Source organism: Zophobas morio, unplaced genomic scaffold (genome assembly GCF_036711695.1).
Source record: "Zophobas morio isolate AGI-343-1 ecotype UQ-CSIRO unplaced genomic scaffold, CSIRO_AGI_Zmor_V1 ptg000228l, whole genome shotgun sequence".
NCBI lineage: Eukaryota > Metazoa > Arthropoda > Insecta > Coleoptera > Tenebrionidae > Zophobas > Zophobas morio.
In genome coordinates, this window is record NW_026972332.1 from 344,209 (window position 1) to 369,064 (window position 24,856).

The 24,856-nt window shown below is 28.9% G+C and overlaps 4 protein-coding genes and 2 long non-coding RNA genes across 7 annotated transcripts; 3 read left to right on the top strand and 3 right to left on the bottom strand.

Moving 5' to 3' along the window:
* The first annotated feature begins 5,971 nt into the window (after positions 1-5,971).
* On the top strand, positions 5,972-7,395 carry LOC135146450 (abnormal spindle-like microcephaly-associated protein homolog). The gene is made up of 5 exons (XM_064078605.1): positions 5,972-6,035; positions 6,098-6,147; positions 6,856-6,975; positions 7,047-7,141; positions 7,260-7,395. The coding sequence occupies exons 2-5, from the start codon at positions 6,130-6,132 to the stop codon at positions 7,393-7,395; spliced, it is 369 nt and encodes a 122-aa protein (XP_063934675.1). The 5' UTR covers positions 5,972-6,035; positions 6,098-6,129.
* A 377-nt stretch (positions 7,396-7,772) lies between these two features.
* LOC135146426 (uncharacterized) lies at positions 7,773-8,619 on the top strand. The gene is made up of 4 exons (XR_010283815.1): positions 7,773-7,866; positions 7,923-7,981; positions 8,173-8,312; positions 8,546-8,619. It is a non-coding gene; the product is annotated as an uncharacterized LOC135146426 (long non-coding RNA).
* A 248-nt stretch (positions 8,620-8,867) lies between these two features.
* On the top strand, positions 8,868-11,718 carry LOC135146431 (abnormal spindle-like microcephaly-associated protein homolog). The gene is made up of 12 exons (XM_064078590.1): positions 8,868-8,899; positions 9,130-9,230; positions 9,344-9,446; positions 9,511-9,575; positions 9,728-9,828; positions 9,879-9,971; positions 10,025-10,175; positions 10,780-10,869; positions 10,949-11,060; positions 11,137-11,260; positions 11,374-11,474; positions 11,546-11,718. The coding sequence occupies exons 2-12, from the start codon at positions 9,136-9,138 to the stop codon at positions 11,711-11,713; spliced, it is 1,203 nt and encodes a 400-aa protein (XP_063934660.1). The 5' UTR covers positions 8,868-8,899; positions 9,130-9,135; the 3' UTR covers positions 11,714-11,718.
* Positions 11,719-12,111: 393 nt separating this feature from the next.
* Positions 12,112-16,405, bottom strand: LOC135146430 (uncharacterized). 2 transcript variants are annotated; one of them, XM_064078588.1, is made up of 21 exons: positions 16,349-16,405; positions 16,178-16,278; positions 15,997-16,122; positions 15,834-15,917; positions 15,715-15,766; positions 15,491-15,643; positions 14,944-15,039; positions 14,526-14,641; positions 14,119-14,202; positions 14,011-14,064; positions 13,796-13,865; positions 13,706-13,743; positions 13,548-13,639; positions 13,426-13,487; positions 13,290-13,377; positions 13,105-13,235; positions 12,859-12,963; positions 12,705-12,776; positions 12,515-12,639; positions 12,310-12,426; positions 12,112-12,188 (listed from the first exon to the last, which is right to left on the bottom strand). In XM_064078588.1, exons 2-21 carry the CDS (start codon positions 16,268-16,270, stop codon positions 12,117-12,119), a joined length of 1,830 nt encoding a protein of 609 aa, XP_063934658.1. In that variant the 5' UTR covers positions 16,271-16,278; positions 16,349-16,405; the 3' UTR covers positions 12,112-12,116. The 2 variants fall into 2 exon arrangements, with proteins under 2 accessions (XP_063934658.1, XP_063934659.1); XM_064078589.1 differs by having other exon boundaries at positions 16,345-16,403.
* A 1,638-nt stretch (positions 16,406-18,043) lies between these two features.
* LOC135146461 (DDT domain-containing protein DDB_G0282237-like) lies at positions 18,044-21,837 on the bottom strand. The gene is made up of 19 exons (XM_064078613.1): positions 21,765-21,837; positions 21,611-21,707; positions 21,389-21,484; positions 21,240-21,300; positions 21,062-21,145; positions 20,500-20,604; positions 20,216-20,292; positions 20,107-20,157; positions 19,854-20,008; positions 19,647-19,727; positions 19,482-19,520; positions 19,340-19,423; positions 19,223-19,280; positions 19,087-19,173; positions 18,940-19,007; positions 18,475-18,607; positions 18,305-18,418; positions 18,160-18,246; positions 18,044-18,104 (listed from the first exon to the last, which is right to left on the bottom strand). Exons 3-18 carry the CDS (start codon positions 21,422-21,424, stop codon positions 18,172-18,174), a joined length of 1,308 nt encoding a protein of 435 aa, XP_063934683.1. The 5' UTR covers positions 21,425-21,484; positions 21,611-21,707; positions 21,765-21,837; the 3' UTR covers positions 18,044-18,104; positions 18,160-18,171.
* Positions 21,838-22,220: 383 nt separating this feature from the next.
* Positions 22,221-22,977, bottom strand: LOC135146427 (uncharacterized). Its single transcript, XR_010283816.1, has 4 exons — positions 22,911-22,977; positions 22,749-22,854; positions 22,344-22,443; positions 22,221-22,261 (listed from the first exon to the last, which is right to left on the bottom strand). It is a non-coding gene; the product is annotated as an uncharacterized LOC135146427 (long non-coding RNA).
* Positions 22,978-24,856: the final 1,879 nt, after the last annotated feature.

The following is a 24,856-nucleotide window of genomic DNA, read 5'->3' on the forward strand; positions in this document are numbered from 1 at the left end:
ACTGTTGCAGAGTTAGCGGAACACTTCAAAGTTCGTGCTCCCCTCAGTATTTAGTACAGTGCTCATAGTAATAAAGAAAATACCAATCTGGCATAAGGTTGAACCTCATGAAAAGCAAGATAACAGGTTAAGTACATAAACTATTATTCGGATCCATGCTTATACTTTCACACGTAATAACAAAATTTTCTGTTACCCTAGAAGCAACAGATTGTCGTCAATTAATACTAATCTAAACAACAGGGGTGTCTGTTATTGCATTTTTAGAGGCAGAAAGATAGCGCAGAGTCCAGGTAAACGAATTCATATTCTACTTCCATCCAATAAATTTTCTCTGTGCTTTTTAAATAATCCCAGTAAACTTCTATGGACTGAATCAACTCAGGTGTGTTTCCACTCATCTTAACCAAGTCCATTAATTTATTAGCATACTAGACTATCACTATTGCTTTTCGATCAGTAGTGCTATAATTTTTCTACGCTTTACTCATTTCCGAACTAACGAAGGCAACGTAATTAGTCCTTCCACCATAACGTTGCAACAGGGCTCCCCTCATTCGGACCTGCTTGCATCAGTCTGCAAAATTAATTAATGATCTACTTGAACTTGTACCACGCAAACTCTAATATTTTCATACCTTCATCCATGCCATCTGCTGCTCATCGCCCCACTGAAACTTCACGTTATTTTTTTTTAATAGTCCTCTGAGGGGCTCTCTAATGATGGCCCTATTAGTAATATACATACTCCAGAAGTTTAACATTTTCAGAAGGCTACTCAATTCCATCTTATATTCCGGAGTTTTTATTTCTTTGAATGCCTGGACTCGCTCTGGGCTAATTCTTGAATTATTGTCACTGAGTCCCCCATCAGTCACTTCACTAAAGACTTTACGAATTTACATTTTTCTTATCTAACAACATTATATCTGCCATATGTCTGACCATCAGTCAACATAGAGAGTTGCAGTAATCCAAATATTTTCACTACACATTAGTCAGTCATCTACATAAGTATATGTATCAGGCAGTACAGAAGTTATAATATCTATACCTTCTTGGTTTTCAAACAAACCATTTATATACCCACATGGTAAGAAAATTCATTACACTCTACGACCATCTGGCATTGTGAAGGCAAAGAACTTTCTGCTTTCTTCAGCTAATGCTCTTTTGTAGAATCCCTTAGCGTTATCCAGAGTGGTAAAGTATTTACTATTTCTAGCCTTCACATTCACTAACTTTTCATTAGGAACGTTATACTGCTTAACGACACACTGTTCATTCAAGCCCTTTAAGTCGTCACACCCTCTTGTAGCTCTCGAGCTCTCTCCGTAAATCTTCTTCAGAAGCATGTTCTAGCCCGGGCTTGGCTGCTAAAAGCTGCCCATGGTCCCAGTCGTGTTGTTGGTTAATTCTAGGAGTCAACATTTCCTTTAAATATAAGTTTAGAAATTTTCCCAACCGCTCCAGCATACTAAAGAATACTACCGTTGACCACCGCCTTGTGTCGCGGACGCAATTATACAAAGCACATAATTTATCGACCATATCTTCACCTCTCCCTTGATTTGGCTATAGCTTGTTATCAATTAAGGTTTCTGTTTTCTCCCAGTAATCTTATCAGTGCTGTCAGTTTTATACAGACTTAATAAAACCTTACCTTTTTTGGGATGTTCGAAACTAGTTTGAATTTATTTCGGTATCCAAACATCAAAATGGTGAAACGGATTTTACCATTGAGAAATAGCGATGGTATTTACAGTTTATTCTTTCTAACTGTACCCAGAATAGTTATTCAGTGGTTCAGTAACTTGACATCAACTAATTTAACACTGGTAATCTAATTATCTATGGTAACTTTGATTCGTCTGTCTGAACTTCCTCTCACAAAAGTAAAAGAAGAGCTTGTTCTGCTACATAACTCCACTATCATTTTCTACAGAAAAAAATTGAAAATCGCAAAAAAACTATACAAAACTTTTACATTCTTAACACATAAACTAATACCAAAAAATACAACATTAGTTACACAATTACACCGTTAGATGTCGCAAAGGGCCTCTCAGACTTTCAGTGCAGCTAATTCCCCAAGTAACATACATAAACTGATGCGAACGAGTATCAGTCTTTGAGAGTACTTTATCGGAAGGTACCGAAAACGGCAGAGTGTAATATCCTATGATTCCTGAGATATATCTGAATTTAGGACATCCAGATCTGTGAGACTCCCTGCGACTACCGTAAAGTTAATTATAAACTGAGATTATATAGATTAGACAGTATAAATAGACAGCAATGTAGAATTATGTTTATGAACAACTAAGAATACAAAGCCTGCTTAAGACTATGAACGCTTATTGAGAACATGAAATTAGGAACAAAAAAAATAGCACGCTTGACAACGTTATACTAAAAATGATAAATAAATTCAATGGGTTGAAACATAAAGTAGTTAAACACTGCGATAAAAAAATGTAATGTCGGAAATGAATGTTAGGCCTTCATTATGTTTAACATTTTTAAAATAAAATCTACATTAATGCCTAGATAGAGAAGTAAAAAAGAGAGGTGTATAATAGTTATAAACTAGACACTATATCATATTTTAAAGAGTTTAACTGAACTTTTTAAAGAAGAATTTAAGCAATTTTAAAAAAATTGAAGCTATAGGGAGTGTCAAAACTATTTAGACTGACGAAAAATGATGTGTAAGGATCACTACCCTAAAAGTCCTAATAATATGAAAGCACAATCTAATCATAGCAATAAAAGCAAATATATAAAAAAGTGGGTGGTTAACGGATATCAATAAAAAAATGTCCTTCTAGCAATAAATATATTAATTATAATAAAAAATTTATTCTTCTAAGTTTTTCATACGATAAATGACCTGCCTGGTACTTTACTCCAAAGCTCACCGCTGCCAAGAGTATGACGTGGAGGAAGCTCTAAATAAGTGCAGCTTCAGCGGTTTTGTTTTGAACTTTGTTACTATCATACTGAAATGTCCTTTTTCTTAGTATAATGTTCTTAATTACGACGTCTTACTAGTGTACTTTTAATTTAAAATAATTAATACCGTTTATTAAAAGTTTAGAATATATTTCACTTTTGTTGAACAGTATGAATTCTTTTAGCAATAAGTTTATTTTTGAAGTTAATGATTCAAAAGTTTTTTGGGATAAGACAAAGCTTCTAAATAACGTCCAGGCTAAATGTCAATCTTTTCAGTCTATAAATAATTTAAAAGCAAATCAAATTTTAAAAACTGGTTGGTATCTTTATTAAACTTGTTTAAGGATTGACTGTGTTAAGTTGCAGAGTCATCAATAGATCAATATAGCGGATGCGTTTACATGTATGACTTTCAAGATGACACCTTTAAAGAAAGAATTTCATGTGAGAGTAAAAAAAGTTTTTTTTAAGTTAAAAATATTTTATTTTTACTAGAAGTAATTTTAGAACTTGACGAAGAGGTTCTTGTCAAGTGGTTTAACTCCATAATTAAGTATCCAGTAGCAAAAGTTTACTTTATATCAATAATTTTCTTATATTCGAATTACAGTTTCATTACGATAATATTTTTTATAGGTGGAACATTTATTTTCGTCTGACAAAAAATTTTATTATTATTCTCAGTTGGAGCAAATGAGACATCTTTATAACTCTCAAAAGTTGAAGAACTCTTTTAGAAATGTAACAATATTTGACATGTTTTTTTCTCTATATTTATTATTAGAAATACGATATGAATTCTCCAGATATACGCAGCTCTGAAAAGCCAAAAGTTTTATATAAAAGAAGATAATTCTGCTTCCTTCTTCTTTTACAAAAAAGTTTAAATATTTTTAGAATGTGTTTATCTTCTTTTTGTTTACATTTTAATTATTTCTATTAGATAATAAAAGACATTGTGAGCATGTACAATAAAAAGTGGACAAGATATGCTCTTGAAGTTATGCTTGATAAAGAATTTTCTACGGTATATTTAATAGTTTATAATTTTTATATAGAAGAACTTAAAGTTTTTTTTTAATTAATTAATTTATAACTCTTGCGCTAAATCCTTTCATTTAAATATAAAATCTGTTGAGCTAAATTTCAATATTTCAAAAAATTTTTTCATTCAAATACAAAATATCTAATTTTTTATACGGCACTTTTTTAAGCTAAAACTTTACTTATTTAAAAACTTTTTTATATTATTTATAAATTGATTTATGCTGAACTTGTTTATATAATTTACTTTAAAGTAACTCTTGAGCTAAATTTAATCAGTACAAAAACTTTTCTAAACATATAATTGGATCTTTTTATTGTTATAATTATATTAAATTTAGATGATACATCATCCTTAAACAGTTTTATACAATTTATTTTTTTAATTATTTACAAACTATGAAATTAAATATAATAAATCTTTGCTTATTGGAATTATAAATTTCATTGTAAATATTAACCATAAACAAACTTTGTCTATGTAGTCCTCCATGTGCAGTCTTGAAGATTTTGCAGTAAACAATCTTTTCTCAGAAGCAAAAATGGATACAAAATTACTTTTGGCATTTCTACTCGTTTTTGTAAGCTATTAAAATCTGTTTTAAGTAAATCTTTCCACCTTCGATTTCTTCTTCGTCTTTTATATCAATACATTAATGAAATTAAGCAGTAAATTAAATAACGTATTTTATAGTAAAAAGTACATCTTTCAATTTGATTTCATTATTTTCTTTGTTTTTTATTACATTAACTTTTTTATTTTAACCAAAAAATAAAGTAGTTAATCAAATAACTTGAACTATAGTAAAAAGCTCAACTTTTTATCTTTGATTTTATTTTATTTTTTTTCATCTTTAATATTATTAACACATTAACTTGTTTATATATTCAAAGAAGTTAGGCAGTAATTTTAATACCTTAAATTATATTAATTTTTATAATAATTTTCTATACTATATGTATATACTCATTATTAAATCATTACAGTAAGTAGTGGGTTTTTAAGAATTATGATGGACATTATGTAATTAAATTTACGTTCATTTGTGAGTCACGCGATAGATCTCGAACTAGCGGGCTTTCGCATACTTTCTGCGTTGTTATCTTTATTCTCTTTTTATCATTTTAAAGTAAAACCTTTTAAATTTTTTAATAATTTGGTTACTCCGTTTTCTAATGACTGAGTAGTGTAGTTTAAATTTTTAATTGCAAATCTTTTTTAGTTTTTCCTGTATACATTCTTTCTTAGTTAACATTAACTTCTTCTTTGCAACACTTTTATAAAGATATATATAATTTCTATCTTTTTGCTTTTATAGCTTTTATTTAGAAGTAATTGATTTTAATCTTGAATTTTTCAGAGGTATTTTAATCTTTTGTTTAATATTAAAACTTTTTTCGTTAACTATTTTTTTATTTTCGTTCGCTAATTTATAAATCCATTAACTTTAAGTATAAGAAGCTGTTATATACACCATTCAAGTAGTTTTTAGAAAGACTTTTATAATTTACTTTACTATATAAATTTTTTTTTATCAAATTCATTAGCAATTTACAAAAACTGAATATTAAATTTTTATTATTTTATAAATTTTTTTTTAAGATTTTGTTATTATTTAAATGGCTTAGTATTAGCGCATAATATATTGAGAGTGCTGATAAATTTATATTTTTTAACTTCTGAAATTTTTTTTTAAAATTTTTTTTAGTTTATCTTCTTTTATATGAACTGAAAAAGATTATTTTTTTATAAAATAAAGATTTTATTTTTGGATGAAGCCAAAGTACATAAAACTTTACTACCGGATACTTGTCTCTTTAAAAAAGTTATGCTTTAACAACTTTTTCTATTACTATTAATAATAATAATTATTATTATTATTATTATTATTATACTTATAATATAAAATTCAGTAAAAATATACTTATACTGTAGATTTCCTTATGTAAAAAAAGTCGTGAAGTTTTAGACTTTTTAGGACGCTCACTTTTAATAGGCGAATCGAGTTTTTCTAAACGTTTGCATTATTATAGTAATTTTTGTATTTTTTTTATAAATTTTATTCATCATTATTTATTCTTAACTTTTTTTTAGGCTTCGACGTTCAATGGGAACAAAACTTTTTTATGGAGTATGAATATGAAGTTCGTAAATTTTTTACTTCTGGATTTCTTACTTTTATTATGTTTAATGTATATAATAATTGTAGCAAGCAGATCCAGTATTTCTGTAAATAAAATTTTAATTTAATATAGTAAATAAAGTTTTATTCATTTAATTTACTTTAATAAATTATAGTAAAAATTGAGTTAATAAAAAAATCATGACGTTTAAAGTCACATAATAATAGGAATAATAAGTATAAGAAAATTAAGTTACATGCGATAAAAGTAAATAAAAAAATTGTAAACTTTATAATAAGAATTATAAAATTACTAATAAATACTAACAAATCACGAAGTTAAAAATTTAATTCAAATTAAGATAAATTCAGTAAATAAAAGCTTTATTTAGCTTCACTTTATGTATAAATAAAAAACAACGTAATGTTGTTATACAAAAAGCGAATAAAACAATTTTTTTTGGTATTACTAGGAGCATTCCGTAAAGCAAAATATAAGTATTAGTTGAACTTCTGTAATATAAAAAATTTAATTATGAATGAGATTAGAAAACATAAAATTTTCTCAGAAAGAAATTTTTTTTAATTTTCTATTACATCATTTTTTATATTATAATAGTTATCATAAATAGTGTTTATTTTATATTTACTTTTGTAAATATTTTCATTCACTATAATATTTTCTAAAAATATTTTTTATGATTACAATAAAAATAATAAATTCGAATAGATATCAAGAATATCCATGGACTTGCGCGACGGCATTCGGTTGGCTCGTTTATATGAACTTTTAACCGGTGATTCGCTGGTTTCTAAGTTGAAACCGATTTTAAATAATAACGTTGATGAGGTTTTTTTTTCTTATATTTTTATTTATTATTATTATCCTTATAGTTTCGAACTCATTATGAATTTATGTAGAGCATGTCGAACATTCAGCTTGTCTTGGGAGGTTTTACGTCACGTGGTATGGTCTTTGAGAGCGAATCATTATTGGCCTACGCCGTTGCTAACGGGTAAAGTTTGCTCCTTTATATTTATTTATATAGTAAAGATCTCTATTGAGACTTTTAATTCATACCTCCATAATAATCACGAAGTAAACTTTTTACAAACTGCTTTTGTTATATCTAGACACAGAGAAAGAACTCTTCAACTTTTATGGGCTATTGTTATTTATTTTGGCGCAACTTTCCATCTAAACGAGGCGATGGTGGCCAAAGAGCTTCATTCGATTGGTTCCAGCGTACTCTTTACTTTTTTGTTATAGGGATTTAATCGCAAAGTTGTGTATATTTTTTATTAATAGCTTTCTTGGTGCTTTCACAAAATTAATGCTTTATAACCTTTTCATAATTATTTTTGAATTTTTTTTAAAAAAAAAGTTGAGTGTGAACGAAGATAATATTGTTCTTAATTGGTGCAGAGCAGTTGCTGGTCATTATTATTTGGAGGTATTGTACCCTTTACTATATTTTCGCTTTCTCTATAATATTAATATAAATAGAACTTTTAGTAATAAAGTTTTTTTTACTAGTTATTAGTTGTGTGTCCTATAACTATAACCTTTAGCTTTCACACTTTTTTATGAAAATTAGGTTTTTTTTTTTATATGAAAAAGTAACACTACTTTTTTAGTGCAAAAATTTCACTTCCTCTTGGGAAGACGGACGACTTTTGTGTGCCGCACTTAACTTTTATTACCCAACACTTTTACCGCTCTCGCTAATAAGCGGTTTCGGTTAATTATAATATAATTTATTAAGATTCATTATTATATTTCTCCATACTTTCTAGATCAGAGCAAATTGACACTTCAACAAAAAAGACAAAACTTCATTGTTTTTTCAGAAAAGGTTAAGCATTTACTTTTAATTATTAAAACTTTTTTTAATATTATATTTTGAAATAAAAATTATGAAGATATACCAGTAAAAAAGCATGTAAAAATTAAAAAAAATATATTAGTGAACAATATAAAACAAGTAAAAGATTTCGATTATGTAAGAAAAATTATTATCATATATAATTTACACAACTTCTATAGGCGAGTGAAGTTGATATTATTGCGCCTATTGGCTTTAAAAGCGGTAATGAGTTACAAATTATGTCTTACATGTCTTATCTTTGCGGCCGATTGTCCTATTTGGGTCCCTTTATACGAGCCGCCAGTGCTATCCAAAAATGGTATCATATTTATTGCAGAAAACTTTGATAACTTTTACTACAGCTTTCGGGTTTTTTATTGCGAATGCTAATTTTGTATGTATTTATTACTTATTCAATAAAAAAATTATTATTCATTTTTTTATACTACTATTTAGTGTAAATATAATATAAATTTTGCAACTATTTATTACTTGCATATAATTATTATAATAATAATTCATAACTTAACATTTGTTTACGTTTTTAAAAAGCTTCCGTTCCGGTTTGCTCCGCAGTGAAACATTTTTTCTAAACAAGAAAGTTATTTATTCTTTACTAGTTATTAAAAAAAAATCGGCCAATATGCAACATTTATGTATTTTTTATAAATATTACAGCAAAAAAGTGCAAAAGAAATTTCTATTTTTATAAAAATGACGTGCGTTCGTTTAAAAAATAAACGAATGCAAAATTTGAGGTACAAAAAGTTCACTTTTACGTTTTAATTTTACTTTTTTTTAATACCATAAAGGAACTTTTCATGCGTCGTACTTCAAAGAGTTTTTAAAATGTTCATCGTTAAAAGAAATTACTTGAAGAAAGTTTCATGCGTCACTTTTATTCAAGTTTGTTGCTTAAAATATTTTAACTAAACTTTTTCATTATATAATTTTTTATTGTTATATAAAAATATCAATAATTTTTCTTTTGATCTGCTTTCATATATATAAATATAAATTTATATAAACTCTTTTAAGAATATTAATAAACTTTAACTTTACTTTTTTTTTAAAAAGCAAATAAAATGAAGTCCCCGTTTTTTCTTTATATAATAAAAATAATTACCCGATAATAGCGTTTTATGAGAGTTTGTCTATTTTTTTTCCGCCGGAATCTTCAAATTTACGGAAGTATAACTTTTCAGACCTTCTTTCGTGCGACACATGACCTTAAAAAGTTTATTTGATGTATTTATAATTATTATACTATAACGAAAATGAAAAAGGTTTAGTGAAAAAAAATTTGTAAAGTTACCAACATTAAGAACAAAAAATAAAATATACTTTCAGTTATCGCGCTCGTCGTGAAGCTTTTGCTATTGCTGTGGCGAAGTTGAGGATATGTATTACAATAATGAAGTTTGTGAACTATAAGAAAATTTCGAGAAAAAAAGTTGATCTTCATTTAGTTTGTATAACTTTTATTATTATCATTGTTTATTGTATTTTTAAAACAGGAAGCTGCGCTTATACTTCAGTCTGTTTACCGAAAATGTTGTTATCAGAGAAGATTCACTAAAAGGTTAGACGCTAATCTATTTCTGCGCGCATTTTCAGTGGCACACGGCAGAAAAAAAATATTTTTTATATTTATAATTTTTATAATAATTTTTTATTTTCAAGAATTATATTTTCTGAACTCTTTAATATTTTTATAAAAAACTATTTTTTCAGGTTTGTATTACTACGCCGGTCGTCTGTTGTTATTCAGTCGCTTTTTCGTGAATATTATTGGCGTCTTTTACTGAAAAAACAGAAAATATGCGCATTTGGAGGTCTGACATCAAAAATAAGGAATTTTTTTCGTATTTATTCTATTTTTTAGAACTTTTTAAATTGGTCGTTCCGGTAATCAACTTTCAAAGACTTTTTCGGCGGCTTATAGCTACGCGCGCCCAAAATTTCCTCGTCTTTTCCAGTATATTTTCTGTTTCTCTTTTTTTTAAGCCACTGGTAATTATTATCGATTAGCTGTGGCCAATGAACACCTCTCAGCAATCCTTGTTCAACGGTTTTATCGAAACTCCATGGCGATCTCCCACATGGCAGCTTTTTTGAAAATGGTTCTCCTCCGGAACAAATACATGAAGATAAAAGGGGCTGGGACACTAGTAAGAAAGTGGTAGCATTTTTTTAAGTGTACTTTTAGCGAGCAGTTGTAGTTTTTTTTTTTAATACTTCTTTTATGGATCTTTTATTATTATTATCTTATAGTAAATAAAATATTATATAAATTTAAAGTCGGTTTTTTCCGCGGTGTCAGAGCCAGTAGTATCCTTCATAGCGCTTTTTTTTATTTCCGAAACGGGCAGCCGTTGCGCAGCTGTCAGTAAATAGCCTGCTTTTAACAAATTTCGCCGTATAAACTGGTAGATATTAAGTGTTGGTGGGTGTCTTTATGAGCCAGTACCCGCGCATTTATAACTTTCACTAAAAAATATTTTTTCATAATATTTACTAATTTTTTTACTTTTCAATGTTTGCCAATCAATTTTTTTATAATATTTTTGTCTTCCAGTAATTTTTTCATGAAAGCGCTTTACTTTTATCTCTAAATTTACTCTACTTTTAAGAAGAAAATGTAGTGAAATATATATTCTTTTAATTATAAATAATGTAAACCAGCAAACGAGAAATGCTTCTAAAAAAATATAATTTACACACTTTTTTATCGTTTTTTTCTTCGGTTTTTCAAAACGTTTAAAATAATTATTAAAACTCTTCAGGTACAAAATGGTCACAAGCTTTAACGATAAGTGTATTTACTTCGCCACCCACATCATACAATCAAGACTGCGAACCTTTTTTCTGAGAAGGTTTTGTTCTTTGTTATTGGTCTATCCAAGGCTTCTCCCTTTTTAATTAGCTGTTAAACTAAATATAATTTCTCAACAGAAAGTTTTTAGTTGTTTTGAAGGGAATAAAACGTCTACAAGGAAAATGGCGGGCCTGCCTTGTGAGGGCCGACTGTCCGCCTGAAATTTGTGCGGCAAGAAACAGAATCAAAGTAAATTGCGTTGCGTACAGCATTTTAAGTGTTTTCTTAAATTTATGCTTCATTTTACTAAACTTAAAATATTTAGAGAGCCAATATTAACGCCTTTGAGTCCCCCGCTTTGCGCATGTGCGCCCTATTTGATAGTGCCATCCACTCAATGCTGAGCACTAATAAAGTGTGTGCCATCCGCCACGCGTGCGAAGAATTGGGTAAACTTCATCAAATTGTATGCATAAAAAATAGTGAACTTCCGTGAATGTTTTCTTATAGACGGAATCGTTGTTTTGTACAACCTTTTACATAAACATTAATTTCTCTGCAGTTCGATTGACCTCTTTAGCAAAGTTGTGCCAAGCTGAGTTTTCCCGGCAGTGCGTTGCGTCTGTCGTGCTCAAGTCTATGAGGACATGCAATAGAAGCAAAGTATATGCAAACAGTTCCGCTGGTGTTCTTCTTAGTGTCTGTTTTTTAATATGTATATCACACTTGACTAGCCGCATATTGAGATTCTCAGCATTTCTACTGAAATACTTCTCAACATCTGCGAGAACAGCGCCACTGCTCATACCGTTTTTGAGCACAAAGAATGCGTTGCAGAGTTAGTTGACTATCTTCAGGTTTTTTTTTGTTTTTTTCGTACTTACGTGTGTAGCCAACAATAAAGAAACAGAAAATATTGACTCTTTTTTATACGTATGAATATAAAAGTACTTCAGAGACCAAAACAAAATATTCGAAAACATCTGCAATATACTTATCAACATGTCTAAAGTAAAGACCGCGTTTTCGGTTTTTTTATAGTATATAATACTTTTTTGCATGTAATTTACTGGTTTATAATACACAGCACGTAAACGGACTTGAAAAACAGGTAGAAAGAATAAAGAGTTTGGAAAAGTACCTTCTCCGCCAACATACACTCAAGTTACCAGCAGCAAACACTAAGAAGTTGGCAAAAATAAGACAAACTTTGCGGGTTATAATATTGCTTTTCATTATGGTTATCTAAATCACAATTTATTTAATGAAGGAATTATTAAACCCCCAAAAAAATGAAGACGGGCTTTAATAAACTTTATTGTAATCTCGCAACGGCCTCGTGGCTTGATATAACCAAGCGCACGCATCGTCCTCGCCCTAAAAAGTTATTAAAAATGTTGAGTTTCACAGTTTATATTCTTTTCAGTAAAGTAATTAGCCAATCCGACCCCGTTAAAACACCCAGTCATAATGTATTAAAAAGATTTTCAATACGCACTTGAGCTTTTAGAAGGGGCGAGACGGATTCCCAAACCCTCTGATGGTAGGCATCCACGTGATGTATTTCCTCATCAGTTAAAATAGTGATGTCGATTAACTTTCGATCATACGGGACCTAAAAAGCAGAATACAGAGAGGCGGAAGCAAAACAAAAGTTATGTTTTTTGTGGCCAACCAGCCAATTAGAATTAACAAAAACGTACTTTTGTGATAGTTTCGAAGGTCAAGAACTTTTTATTTTCAAAAGAGAACGGCGTTGTGGCTCTGACAACCACCATCAAGTTTTCTAACCGGATGCCGAAGTTTCCTTCTTCATAATAGCCGGGCTCTACCACGTGTCAAAGAAAATAATAAAGAACAGCAGTAGCAAGTTTTATATAGAAAAAGTAATACCATTACTTAAAATATTGCCTTCTTCCAGCGGGGAGTTTTCTTTTCCAGCGCGGAGAGTTATTCCAATCGGACCTAATAATAATAATGATAATAGTAACAATAATGAGTAACAATAATAATAATGATAATAGTAACAATAATAACGAAAAAGAACCCTCGTGGACATTCAAAAAGGAGCCAACCCCATGGCCGGTGCCGTGTCTATAGTCCAATCCAAGTTTCCACAAATGGGTTCTTGCAAAAGCGTCCAAGTTGCTACCTAACTCCGTTTTATATATTTAAATAAAACCTCCATATTTCAATATCGACAAGATATTGCCATAATAATTACAAGTAGATAATGTAGACAATAATATTCCATACAGGTGTAAGTAAAAACTAAATAAATGTCTGATACGACCCGCAAGATTCTCTGGAAAAACGGTCGTGCTTAAGTTCATCTGCCCTCTTAAAACATTCGTGTAACACAACTTCTGGTGCGCCGTCGGTTCTCCAAAGTGGACAGTTCGCGTCACGTCAGTTGTGCCGTCCCTTATATACTTTTATTTATCGCTTTGCTGTTTAGCACATGTACATTTCATAAACCGGTAGTGTGCGCCAGAATCGCAGAGGTAAAGTGTGTTTTTTCCAATAATAGAGCATGTTTCCCTTCCAGGAGAATAATGAATGATGGCTGCTCTTATTAAAATATGTATTATACGAAAGATGGTATAATAAGAACCTGCATTCGGCCCAGAAGCAGATATTGTTGTAAAAGAAAGAGAAACAAAGTCGGTCTGCTTTCTATTAAGCATATAATAGTAATAATAAAAGTAGAACCGATAATCACAATAATAAGTATACCTTTGAAGACGTTCCAGTTCGTCAGCCGCGTAGCACTCTGAAACTTCTTTGCCCTCTTCTATTTGCTTCTCGAGCCACCAATAGAATAAGCACTTTGCACAGGAAAAACGCACAATATTACAAGTGAGCGATTCTGGCCAATCGAAATAGCAATGAACCAAAGCAGCGCCGTCCCGGATATGACAAGCCTTCATTCCTATTAGATAATATTTTTTCTGTTGTATCACAGGGCCAATAAGCATTAAAACCTTTCACTTCTGTTTCGTTTTTGACTGCCTTCAAGCTTTCCACGGGCGTAACTGCCAGCAGAATTTGGTTCTGCGATTAAAGTCAAAAGTAACTTAATATTATAAACAGAAATTTATTAAAATTCCTGTTATAAAATATAAAATAGTCTGAATAAATTTTCTAATCTATAAAACTTTACAACAATAAAAGCTATGAAACTTTTATAAATAATAACTTCATTAATAGCTTTTATTAACCCGTAAGTCACTTTATTGCTGGCCAGAAAGGCCTAAAAAAAAAATAAAGATTAGTGAAGAACCAATAAATAAACAAATAAAAATACTTCATTATTAGCGGAACGAGTGGCCAACTCTACAGAAATTTCAGAATAAGACTTGATAATAACGTCTTGTAAGTGGGCTTTTACCTTTTAATATGTGAATAAATATCTTTTTTATTATGTAAAAAAATATAAATTTAAGTTATCATTAATTAAAAACACTAATAGAAAAAAAAAAACTAATAAATATATAAGTTTTGTTAAATTTAAAATTGAATACAAGGATATATAAAAGGAACTTTTACGTTTGTAATAATTAAAGACTAAGAATTAATTTATAAGTTTATAAACATTAAAAATTATTAAGTTATAAATTTTTAATAAATATTTTTAAAAATAAAAAAATCGAAATTATCATTTAAAATCATACTTTTAAAAAAAAAATTGAAAAAAATAAATAAATTAATAACCTGCTCGTCCAGCTTAACATTATCGATAAAAAGAAACACTTCGTTCAGCGTGACTATCGCATATGCAATAAAAACAGGATTAAAAGGTATGTCTTTCCCTCGTAAATTGAAAAGCCCTGAGATGACCAAAAAATTAATTTAAAAAGGCAAAAGTAAATTTTTTATAAAATATTTTTATATTATTTTTACTTTGCGTGTCTAAAGCTATATGTTATTATTAGAATTTAAAAATTAAAAAAATTACTCAGTAAAAAGTTTAATTTATAAATTCATAAAATTAAAAAAAAATAATTCACAAATAAAAAATAAACAATTTTTCGTCAATTCAAAAGTTTATTTAAATTTTCTTTACACGTTTTTTTTTGACATTTAATTTTTGTAAAGAAAACGAATAAAAGGTAAACGGTGGAGAGCATACAAGCAATCTGATCTAATTCTGAAAGAATTAAGCACTCTCGCCGTAATTTCCGGATCTTTTCTCGAACACAAAATAATTTTTGGGAAATTTCCATTCCTTAATTAAAAAATATAACACAAAGTCAAAATCTGAAGTGGTGGATTTATAATAACTTCAAAGGCAACCAATTATAAATTTTATGAATAAGATTATTTTTACCCTGCAAAATTGCGTCGTAAATAATAAAAATAAAGCAACTGGATTAAATAATATTGAAAGAGGTTTTGATAATAATATAAATAATTATATACTTAAATGAAGCTTATAAGAAACCCAAAATATATGAGAATAGCGCACAAAGTGGTTGATTATTATTAGAGATAACTTCAAAATTTCATTGTTATTGAAAAAAAAGATAAAAAATACTTTTATTACTAAATATGAAAATAGAGCAAAAAACCATTTTCATATAAAATAATTAAAAAAATGATGTAAATATATATATTACTCTAAAGTAAAAAAAATAATTAGTCAAAAAAAAAATTAAATTATAAATATATAAGGTGACCCGAATAACAAATGGGATGCACAAATATTTTTTCTTTTGGTAAATCTGGTCGGGTTCCCGTTTCTTCCCAGATTACATCTACCAGATTTTGATCGATTGGAACGAGTTCAAGGGAGTCTCTTCTTAAACTCTTCCTTAACACTTCAAAATTTTCTATTTATAAACAGAAGATAGTTGTTTTTAATAAATAAAACCTTAAACAAAAAAAAATAAACGTTTATTACTATAACGTATTGAAAAAGGATCAACTCCTACTTTTCTAAATTTTGGCAAAATCTGTAGGCATATATATATAAACATACATTATAAAAAAATTAGAAGTTGAGAAAGGTTATCAGTATACCTTCACTAACCAATCCTCTGGTGATGGCGTATCTTCCAAGTCCATTTTCATTAAGATCCAATCATCTGTAAGTTGCTTACTGGCCTTATTATTTGTTATAAAGCCGAGAAGAAAAATAATATTGACAATCCAAAGTTTGCACATTTAAAAAAAAAAGGAGTACTTGAGTAAAATAGCGGCCATCAGTCCAGAGCGCAGCTTCTTTAGTCGTAACAATAACGGAGCCCCAGGAACCCGTAAAGCCGGAGATAAATTCTAAGCGTTTATAATAACTTGCAGTGTACTCACTCTTATTGAAGAAATAAATAGTGAAACACAAAATACTTAAAAAAATAGCATATAACTTGATGGGGGTCCTCATGTCCAACAATATAAGCAGAAATATCATTTTTAGCAAGAAGTTCCCTAAGTTTTCTTAATTTTATCGAGTTTTCCATGTTGATCCCTGTTACCAGCAATTGTAAAGTATTAGAATTACAATAATATAGCTTAAAAAATCTTAGCAATGCACCAACCACCTCCCGTTGTGTATTAGAGGCAAGGAAAAAGGCAGCTGGGCTGTTGCTCCTAAATATATCCGTTGTTGTTCACCTTCCGAGTTTGTAGTTTAGTCTGGAAATACTGTTTAAGACTCACACTAAGGTTCTATGCAAGGGTAGCCTGATAAACCTGAGAATTTTTATAAATATAGGAAAAGTAAAAGGAGTATAGGCCGTAATTGGTTTCATAAGTTTTTTAAAATATTTTAAATATATAGAATTCTGGATTGTTTTTTAACATACTACCACCCAAAAATAGTTATAGTTTAATTTTTTAAAGGTTTTTTTTTATCAAGTTCTGACTTCCATATTAGTTTAATAAATTTAATTAAAAGAGTAATTAAGGAAATTGCTTAGAAGTTTTGAAGAGTTTAGATTAGGGAAAGCACTAAATGCTTAGCATTCTATCACTCGAAGCTGCGTTAATTGTATTTGAACGAAGTGCTTTATCATTCTTACACTTCTTTTTTACCCAACTACTGCGCCTAAATACTCTATGATAGCTATTTATAAACTTAACAGCACAAGAAGGTTGTTCCTTTTTATGGTGGCGGTAGTAAATCGAATTTTACAGGTGTTTTAACTTAGAACGAAATATAATTGAGATAAAAAGTTATTTAGGTTAGATATTATGAGAGAGGTTTATAGTGACTTAATAGCTTCATGCTACTTTTGAAATTAAGTAAATATTGTCTGTGAATGCCAACAGTTTGACTACTAACATCAGAGCTCTTATACTTTTTTATAGCTCATAAGTAGTCTCTGAACATATAAAACTATAGTTTATCCTCTAAAGTTACGTGAAAAGTAAAACTTATGTTATTTTTACAAGAATGATCTTACCACTCACAAAAAACGAAGTTTAAATTAGATTATGATCAGCTATAAGTAATAAAAAACCAAAACTTGGAGTTAAAGGGAAGAGAAAGAAGTAGCAGTCCACTCAAAACTCAGGACTTAAATATAAAAACTTTTAATAAAAAAGAAAATAAAAGAAATAAAATTGCCAAAGTAAGCCGTAAGCAAAGCGATACAACAAAATATCTTCTAGTTTTAATAATTAACTGTAAAATTAGCTTACATGAAAGTAATATTGTTTGTTTGCTCTATTTAACTTTGTCAAGGAATACTATGCAAACGTATGTTATTAGATAATTTCTTTGGAGAGTCTCTAGAAATTCTTTATTATAGAAAACTTTTAAAAAACTTTAAATAATAAAATCTAGATGTGCAAACGGGTGGCAGACATTGACGAGTCTACAACGAATCTACAACACTAAAATATATATTAAAAATAAGCTCCGCGTCATAATATTAAGGCTCTATACGTTTAAATTCCTTTGAAGAGCAAAAATAAATACTTACTACAGAACTCAACTACTTCAGTCGCCTTCCATTTTCTAAATTTTATAAGTTATTTGCTGGAACCCTATTCTTAAAAAAGGTAACTTACACTCGTTAGGCTCCGAATTCCTTTAACAGATTATTAAAGAATAACAATACTCCAAAGAGACTTTACTAGCAAACAAATTCTTGCATAAGCATATAACTTTTAAGTGAATTTATAAAAGCTAAACACGAAAACACTTAATTAGCCTCACTCGATGCGCAGAAGCTAGTAAATATTGCTTATAAAAATAAAACTTCGTTATCTTATTTATTATAATAACAGTCATAATAATAGTAGGACTCTTCTTTCAATCTATATTGCAAATATTCCAGCCAAAATTTTCTATTTAGTAAAACTTAAATTTGCCAAGTTGTATTATTATGGAAGAGATACTCACATATATGAGTTTCTACTTAGAAGTTTCTTTTAAGTATTTTTTCTGAATTCTGGCACTATGACGAATTTGATTATCTCCCTCAAATTCCTTTTGAGTACGATGAAAAATTTAAAAAAAAAAAGTTAAGCTGAAGAAGGAAGTAAACTTCTTGTCTTTCTTTGATGCAAGTTTGCAGCACTGAAAAGTTCTCCATAAGGGTTTGATGAAATTTAAGTTCTCTTTTGCCTTTTGTGTTTAAGTAACCCAACAACTGTTCCAACTTATAAGGATTAAAAAAATAAAGGAAATAGAATAAAAAGTCATGGGTAAACAAACCTCACTAGGAAGTGCATAATAGCCCCACTTACCCTCAACATCTTCGACATAAATTCGGCTATCAAAAAGATAATACAAAGATCGTCTACGATCTGCGCCCAACGGCTTGCAGCGGTACCCCCCAAGTTTTAAACTAGTTGAACACGATTGCATTAAAAGAGTTAGAGGCGGTAATAATTAGATAAAGCATTCATAAATGTTTTGAAAAATAACTCAATCACAAAAACCTGAACACTAACTAGAATTTATAAAAATATAATATTTAAAACGATAATAAGATCGGCTTTAAAAGTATATGGAAATAATTAAAGTAGATGTATAAAAAAAAAAAGCTTTTATACTAATAAGGTTTGCGCGTTTAAACAGAATCAATAAATATATATAAAAGGTTGTGCACAAGCTACGCACTTTTACATTAATAAAATGTACATAAAATAATAAAACATTAGTAATAATAAAATATACAGAAGTTCACGATATTTATATTCTCTTTCTTGATCTTCCTTTTCTTCTTCAAGACTTTTTTTAAAATCCTAGTGGTAAAGTAGTAAATAATATTACACCAAAAAAAAAAAGGAAAAATAGCCTCTAATAAAAATTTATTTCGTATACCTCCTCTTCCCGCCGTCGTTTAGCCTTTTTTAAGGTTTCTTCTCTTTTTTTTCCTTCAAGGGCTTGCTGTATCCTTAACTCCTCAACCTCCATTAGAATAATTTATATACGAAGTAATAATAATACAGAAACTCACTTCTAACATTTTTTTATACTGTAGCACTGCCCTTCGCGGTGCTTTGTTCGTTGTAGCTCTGTTTATAATGCACATCCAATTTATTTAAAAATAGTAATAATTCTGATCTCAAAGTACAAAAGCGAATCAGTAAAGTTTTTAGTATCCTTGAAATCCTCGTCGTTGGATTCCTCAGAAGTCGATGCGGTGTTTCTGGCATCACTAAAAATAGTGAAAAGCAAGAATCACTATTTTATGCAAATTTTATAGATATGCGTACGCCAGAGAAGCTTTACGCATCCTTTCTCTTTCAGCGCATCTTTTATAATAATGTTACTTTATTTAAAATCTTCAGTCATGAATATAAAAGAAATAATAGAAAATTTGAAAAGTTGTACAATGGAAAGTCTAATATTTCAATAAATATTGAAAGGGATATATATACGATTTTCTATAAGAGGCCCGTTCAACTCTCCTTTCTTTTGTAGCCTCACAGCACGTATCCATCGCGCTTTGAATGAAGCCGCTAAATAATTATTACATAGTAAAAATACAGCGAAAATAAAACAAAGTTTTAAATTGATAAAAATCCTTTAAACTTTTGCGGAATCACAGCAATAGCCAGTAATAATATTTATTATAAGAATATTACCGAATGGGCTCGCTACAAACGGCATCGTCAATAAACATTTTTATTAACAAAAGACGTTGTGAGCTGCTCAAACTCTTAAAATCCTCAAGTTTTTTTAGTTCCTTAGGAACATCAGTTTCATAGAAAGTCTCTTGCGCTCGCGCTTTTAAATACACCTAACAAAAAGTTATTTATATATTTAGCTTTAGAAGATTTATATACTATAGCGAAGAGCTTTTTTAAAAGCATAAAATAATAATGGATTCATGTAAACTTTTATAGTATTATCCCAGTTGTGCTCGTTTAGTGCTTGCTGGATGCTATGCTAAAAGCAATTTCTTATTAGTTAAAGGTTCAAATAATATGAGAAAGAAAAATAAAACCTTCAGCAATAAAATACTTAGAAGAGAGCAATAGATGTTCAACAGAAGAGGCGAAAATCCCTCAGCCAAAAGTGCATCTTAAGTAAATGTTAATGCGCTAGTTATAAGACTTTAATGTTTTTCTTAATAAACTTAAAAGTAAATATGTTTATCATATATGACGTAATTATTGATGAATAGCAATCATTACTAGGTATTATTATAATTGTTATTATTTATTATTATAGTAGTGCATATTAAAAAATAGGACGACAGTATTACACCCTGAAAGAACTAAAAAAAACCTTCATAATCTTCCACGTGGAAAGACAGCAATTTTAAAGGCTTCTGGAAATACCACAAAAAATGCCACGTAAACAAAAGCGTGCTAAATTGTTCCGGCGAAAAATCTTGAATTCGAATGTTTTATTGTACAAAATAAAAAACATTTAATAAAAGTAATGTCATAATAAATAATATATGTTTAATAAATATATTATTTATATATACAATAGAAAACTTTCAATAAATAATGAGCTAATAATATTGTAAAAAATATATTTTTTCAATGAATATATTGTGTATATAAAAAATAAAAAAAAAACTTCTTATAATATAATTAACTAATAATATTGTAATAAAACATATATTCTCAATAAAAATAATATTTTTATAAAAAATAAAATACTTTCAATAAAGAAAAACTAATAACAGTGTAAAAAGAAAATATATTCTCAATAAATATACGTTATATAAAAGATAAAAAACCCTCCATAAAAAAATTAACTAATATTGTTAAAAAATAAATTTTGATTAGATATACTTTTTTAAAATAAAAGTTTGTATAGTAACAGTATTTCTTATTACCGGTCATACAAAAGGACGGAATGGGAAACTTGTTCAAGCGAGGATCAACGGGAAGTTCAGAATCTTCAATAGGGTAGACGACTTCTGTTACATATAATGAGAGGATATAAAAATAGTCATAAAGTTTGCTCTATAATATGATAATTCTTTAATTTAATAAATATTTCAAAAAAGTTACTCTCTTTATGTTGCTTATATTTCTCGTTATTTCTATTTTCAAGTTTTTCTCTCTCCCTCTCCTGTAGTATTTTATTAAATAAAGCATTTTAAAAACATATTTAGAATAAGCTTTATAAATATTAATGTAAACGTCTATGAGAAATTTACTCGTTGAAGTTGAACTTTTTTCATATTTTTATTCATGGCAACCAAATATTTCGCTGGAACTTCTTTCAGAAGATCGTATTTATCTACAAGTTTACTCTAAAAATATATAAATAAGATAAATTCTGCATGGTAGCTTAATAAACAATAAAAAAAAATCAAAAGAATATAGCAAGAAGCGTTTCTTTGGAAAAAGTGAAAGATGCAGCCGTAATATAAAGGTACACTGACTATCCACGGGGCCCCCACATAGCGGTCTTTATATGCAACTTCTCGTATAAATTGTCGTATAATATTTTTCGTAAGTGGATTTTTCTGGCGACTATAAAAAGATTTATTACAATAATAAATAATATAAATAAAAATTATTATTCTGAACTTAAGTTGTGTTCCATTAATATTTCTGTAAAACTTTTGGTCACTGCAGCGCACTACGTCATATTTATGTTGTTTGATTTCTTCTGTTTCTAAATATACCAACATAACATAATAATTAAAAAACGCTTGGCGGTGAAAGTGATTTTAGAAAAGCTTTAAATAGACGATCTTTTTATGGCCCTTAAAACATCTTGCTAGTAAGTAAATAAATAAAGTCGAAAGCGTGCGAAATCTACACGGGAAATGCAGTAAAACCAGTATTTCTTATAAAAGGAAAAAAATAAACATTAAATGTGTACTTCTGCAAAATTCCCTTCATGTATTAATATAACAATTTAGAGTTAAACAAGATCGCACAGCATGTAAAGGAACAATTTTCAACTTTTCTTTTTAAAAACTACAGCATAATTAAATATATGCTTTCCTAATTTTATTGAAAATTCTTCTATAAATTCCGAAGCGTGTTCTTTTCTCGCAGCGACAACTTCACATAGACAACTAAAAAAAAAAATTAATAAGACTAAAAAAACTGAAACTTTATTAGGTATAATAAATAATCCACCAAATAATAAAGAACAACCTTGAGCCCTCTTCGTGATATATAACTTTTTCACCAACAAAATAACAATTTTGAAAAACTCGCCAAATTTCTTCTACAAGATGCTCAAAGGTTAGAGAATCTATTAAATAAATAAAAGTCTAAACATATGCATAAACAAAAGCTTCATAATCAAAAATATAATCAAACTGTAACAAATATAAAATTAGAAAACAAGTATTAAAGCAAGTCCCATAAGGTATAATATATATATAGTATTGGGAGTAACGAAATCTATAAAACGCAATAATACAAAAAGGAAAAGGGAAAGGGAAAGGGACTATTTAAATGAATTTTAACAAAAGAAATCTATGAGTTTCACTAGTATTTTATTACTTTATTATAATAGGCATACTTAAGTAACTTTATAGGTAAAGAAAAAGTAACTGTATTGTATTATTGCTAATAAAGGCTTGAAGTATACTTCCGGTAGAAGTAAAAGTTTCTGTTCGGCGGACTTTTCACTGTTTAGGGCCTCCAGATATGTGAGACCCTTTATTGAATTTACGTATAAATAAGAAAGAAAATTTATATAGTTGAGATTTTAACCGTTTTTCCTGTGACCTTGCACTGCCAATGCTTGCTTTGATAAAAAGCCATTTTTTTATAGAATTCACTACATAATAGTTAACAATTTAAAATAAACAAAAACAATGGTAAAAGGTACTTGTAATTTCGAAATTTTTCTTTTGTGAATGGTATATAGAAAATATATTCATCCGGCTCTAAGTCATTAGGATCACTGTTAAAGTCGTTAAAAACTTCCTTACGCTTCAAACAAGGCATATTTCGCATAACTTCTAAAAGATAAGCTTTAGACTAAGTTTCAGCTCCTATGTATAGTTCACTATATTATATACAAACAATTAAAGCTATTATCACAGAGTTATTGCTAAATGCAAAAAAAGTTATATATTAGTTACTACATCAACTGCCATAAAAGAATAATTCATAGATTTACTAAACGTCTACTTTAAAAAATCTTCTAGAGAAGTCTAAAAAGCATACTTTGACTTTTTTGGTTTGGAAGCTATGTACCACCGCCAGAGTGGAAAAATACAAGGAGAAAAAGGGCCTAAGTACCATTATACGAGTTTTTTTCTTCCTCTTCACTGCAAAAAAAGCTTTTTAAAACTTTATAGTAGAAAAATATATTATTTTATCAATCCGAAAGCGACAAAGCATTAAACTTATATTAAAAAGTAACATGGTAAGCTGGGTTACTGCATTTAAGTAGAACTTTAAGTTAAAATGTTGGAGTATACAGTGGTATTTTCATTTTAGTAAAGTGTAACACCCCTTGTCATAGCCAATGAACAAAAAAAACTCCTGACAGACACTACCTCAACTGAACTGTACGGAAATTTTTGTTAACATATTGTTAATGACCCTTAAAAAAGTAAAACTTTTTGACATTTGAAAAAGTACGTAATATTTTTTAGTATGTATCTTTGGCCTGTGATAACAGGCTCTTGCATATACAAAATGAGAAGGTTTGCTTTACTTACTGTCGAAGAATTAGGTGGTGCCCATTAAAGTAAGCTTCTGGGCCGAACAAAATTATTATTTTTTTTTAAATACTTTTTTACTTTCATAATATTGTAAAAATAATGAAATTTCGTATTGAAATAATTTTTAAGTATCTTTTTTCCGTAAATCGGGTTTTTATATGTATACAATCGCTATGGTTAAACTTTTATTATTCAACAAATATTTAAGTGCGCACGTAAACCCACCCATTTTCTTGGTCATAAAAAGAGTGTAATAGCGAAAAGTAAATTATTTTCAACAAAATATTATTTTTTACTAGAATTATAGATCTCTTTCCTATAATATTAAAAAAACCAACCTTATCAATAATGACGCAGAGTTCAGTGTGCTTTAATCCAGCTCGTGTCGCTAAGCTGTATCCGAGTTAATTACAGTTAAGATAATTTATAGAGTTACTTAAACTAGTCTGCACTTCATGTAGTTGCTTCTAAAAAAAGGAGCAGCGCTACAAGAGCGTATCTTCGTCAATATTTTATAAGGCACTAAAACTCAATTTTTAAAAACTTTTATTTTTTTTAGGTCATTGTCCGAGATGTAAAGTACTAAATCAAATGACTTTTTTCGGGCTAACAAAAAAACAAAACAACCGAACTCAACAACTTCAGTAAGGAAAAAATTGAATAATTAATTTATAGTCTCTTACTCACGTTTAAGACTTACCACTTTATCCTGATAGTATTTTACTAATTTTTTAAAAGTTAATTCTAAAAGACACCGAAAACCCATTGGCAAGATAATGATACCACTCACAACTGCTCTCGAAATATTTGTTCGAGCGATTAGCGACCAGACTACCGCAAATAATCGTTAAAACCCGTCCATTACCCCACCTGAAAACTCTTGTAGTGAATGCCAACGGTGTGCATTGCAAAAAGGACGAACTGCTGAAGCTGTTTAAGAGTGAAAATGCGGGGCGTCGCGTTGTTAAGCATCGCACTTGACAG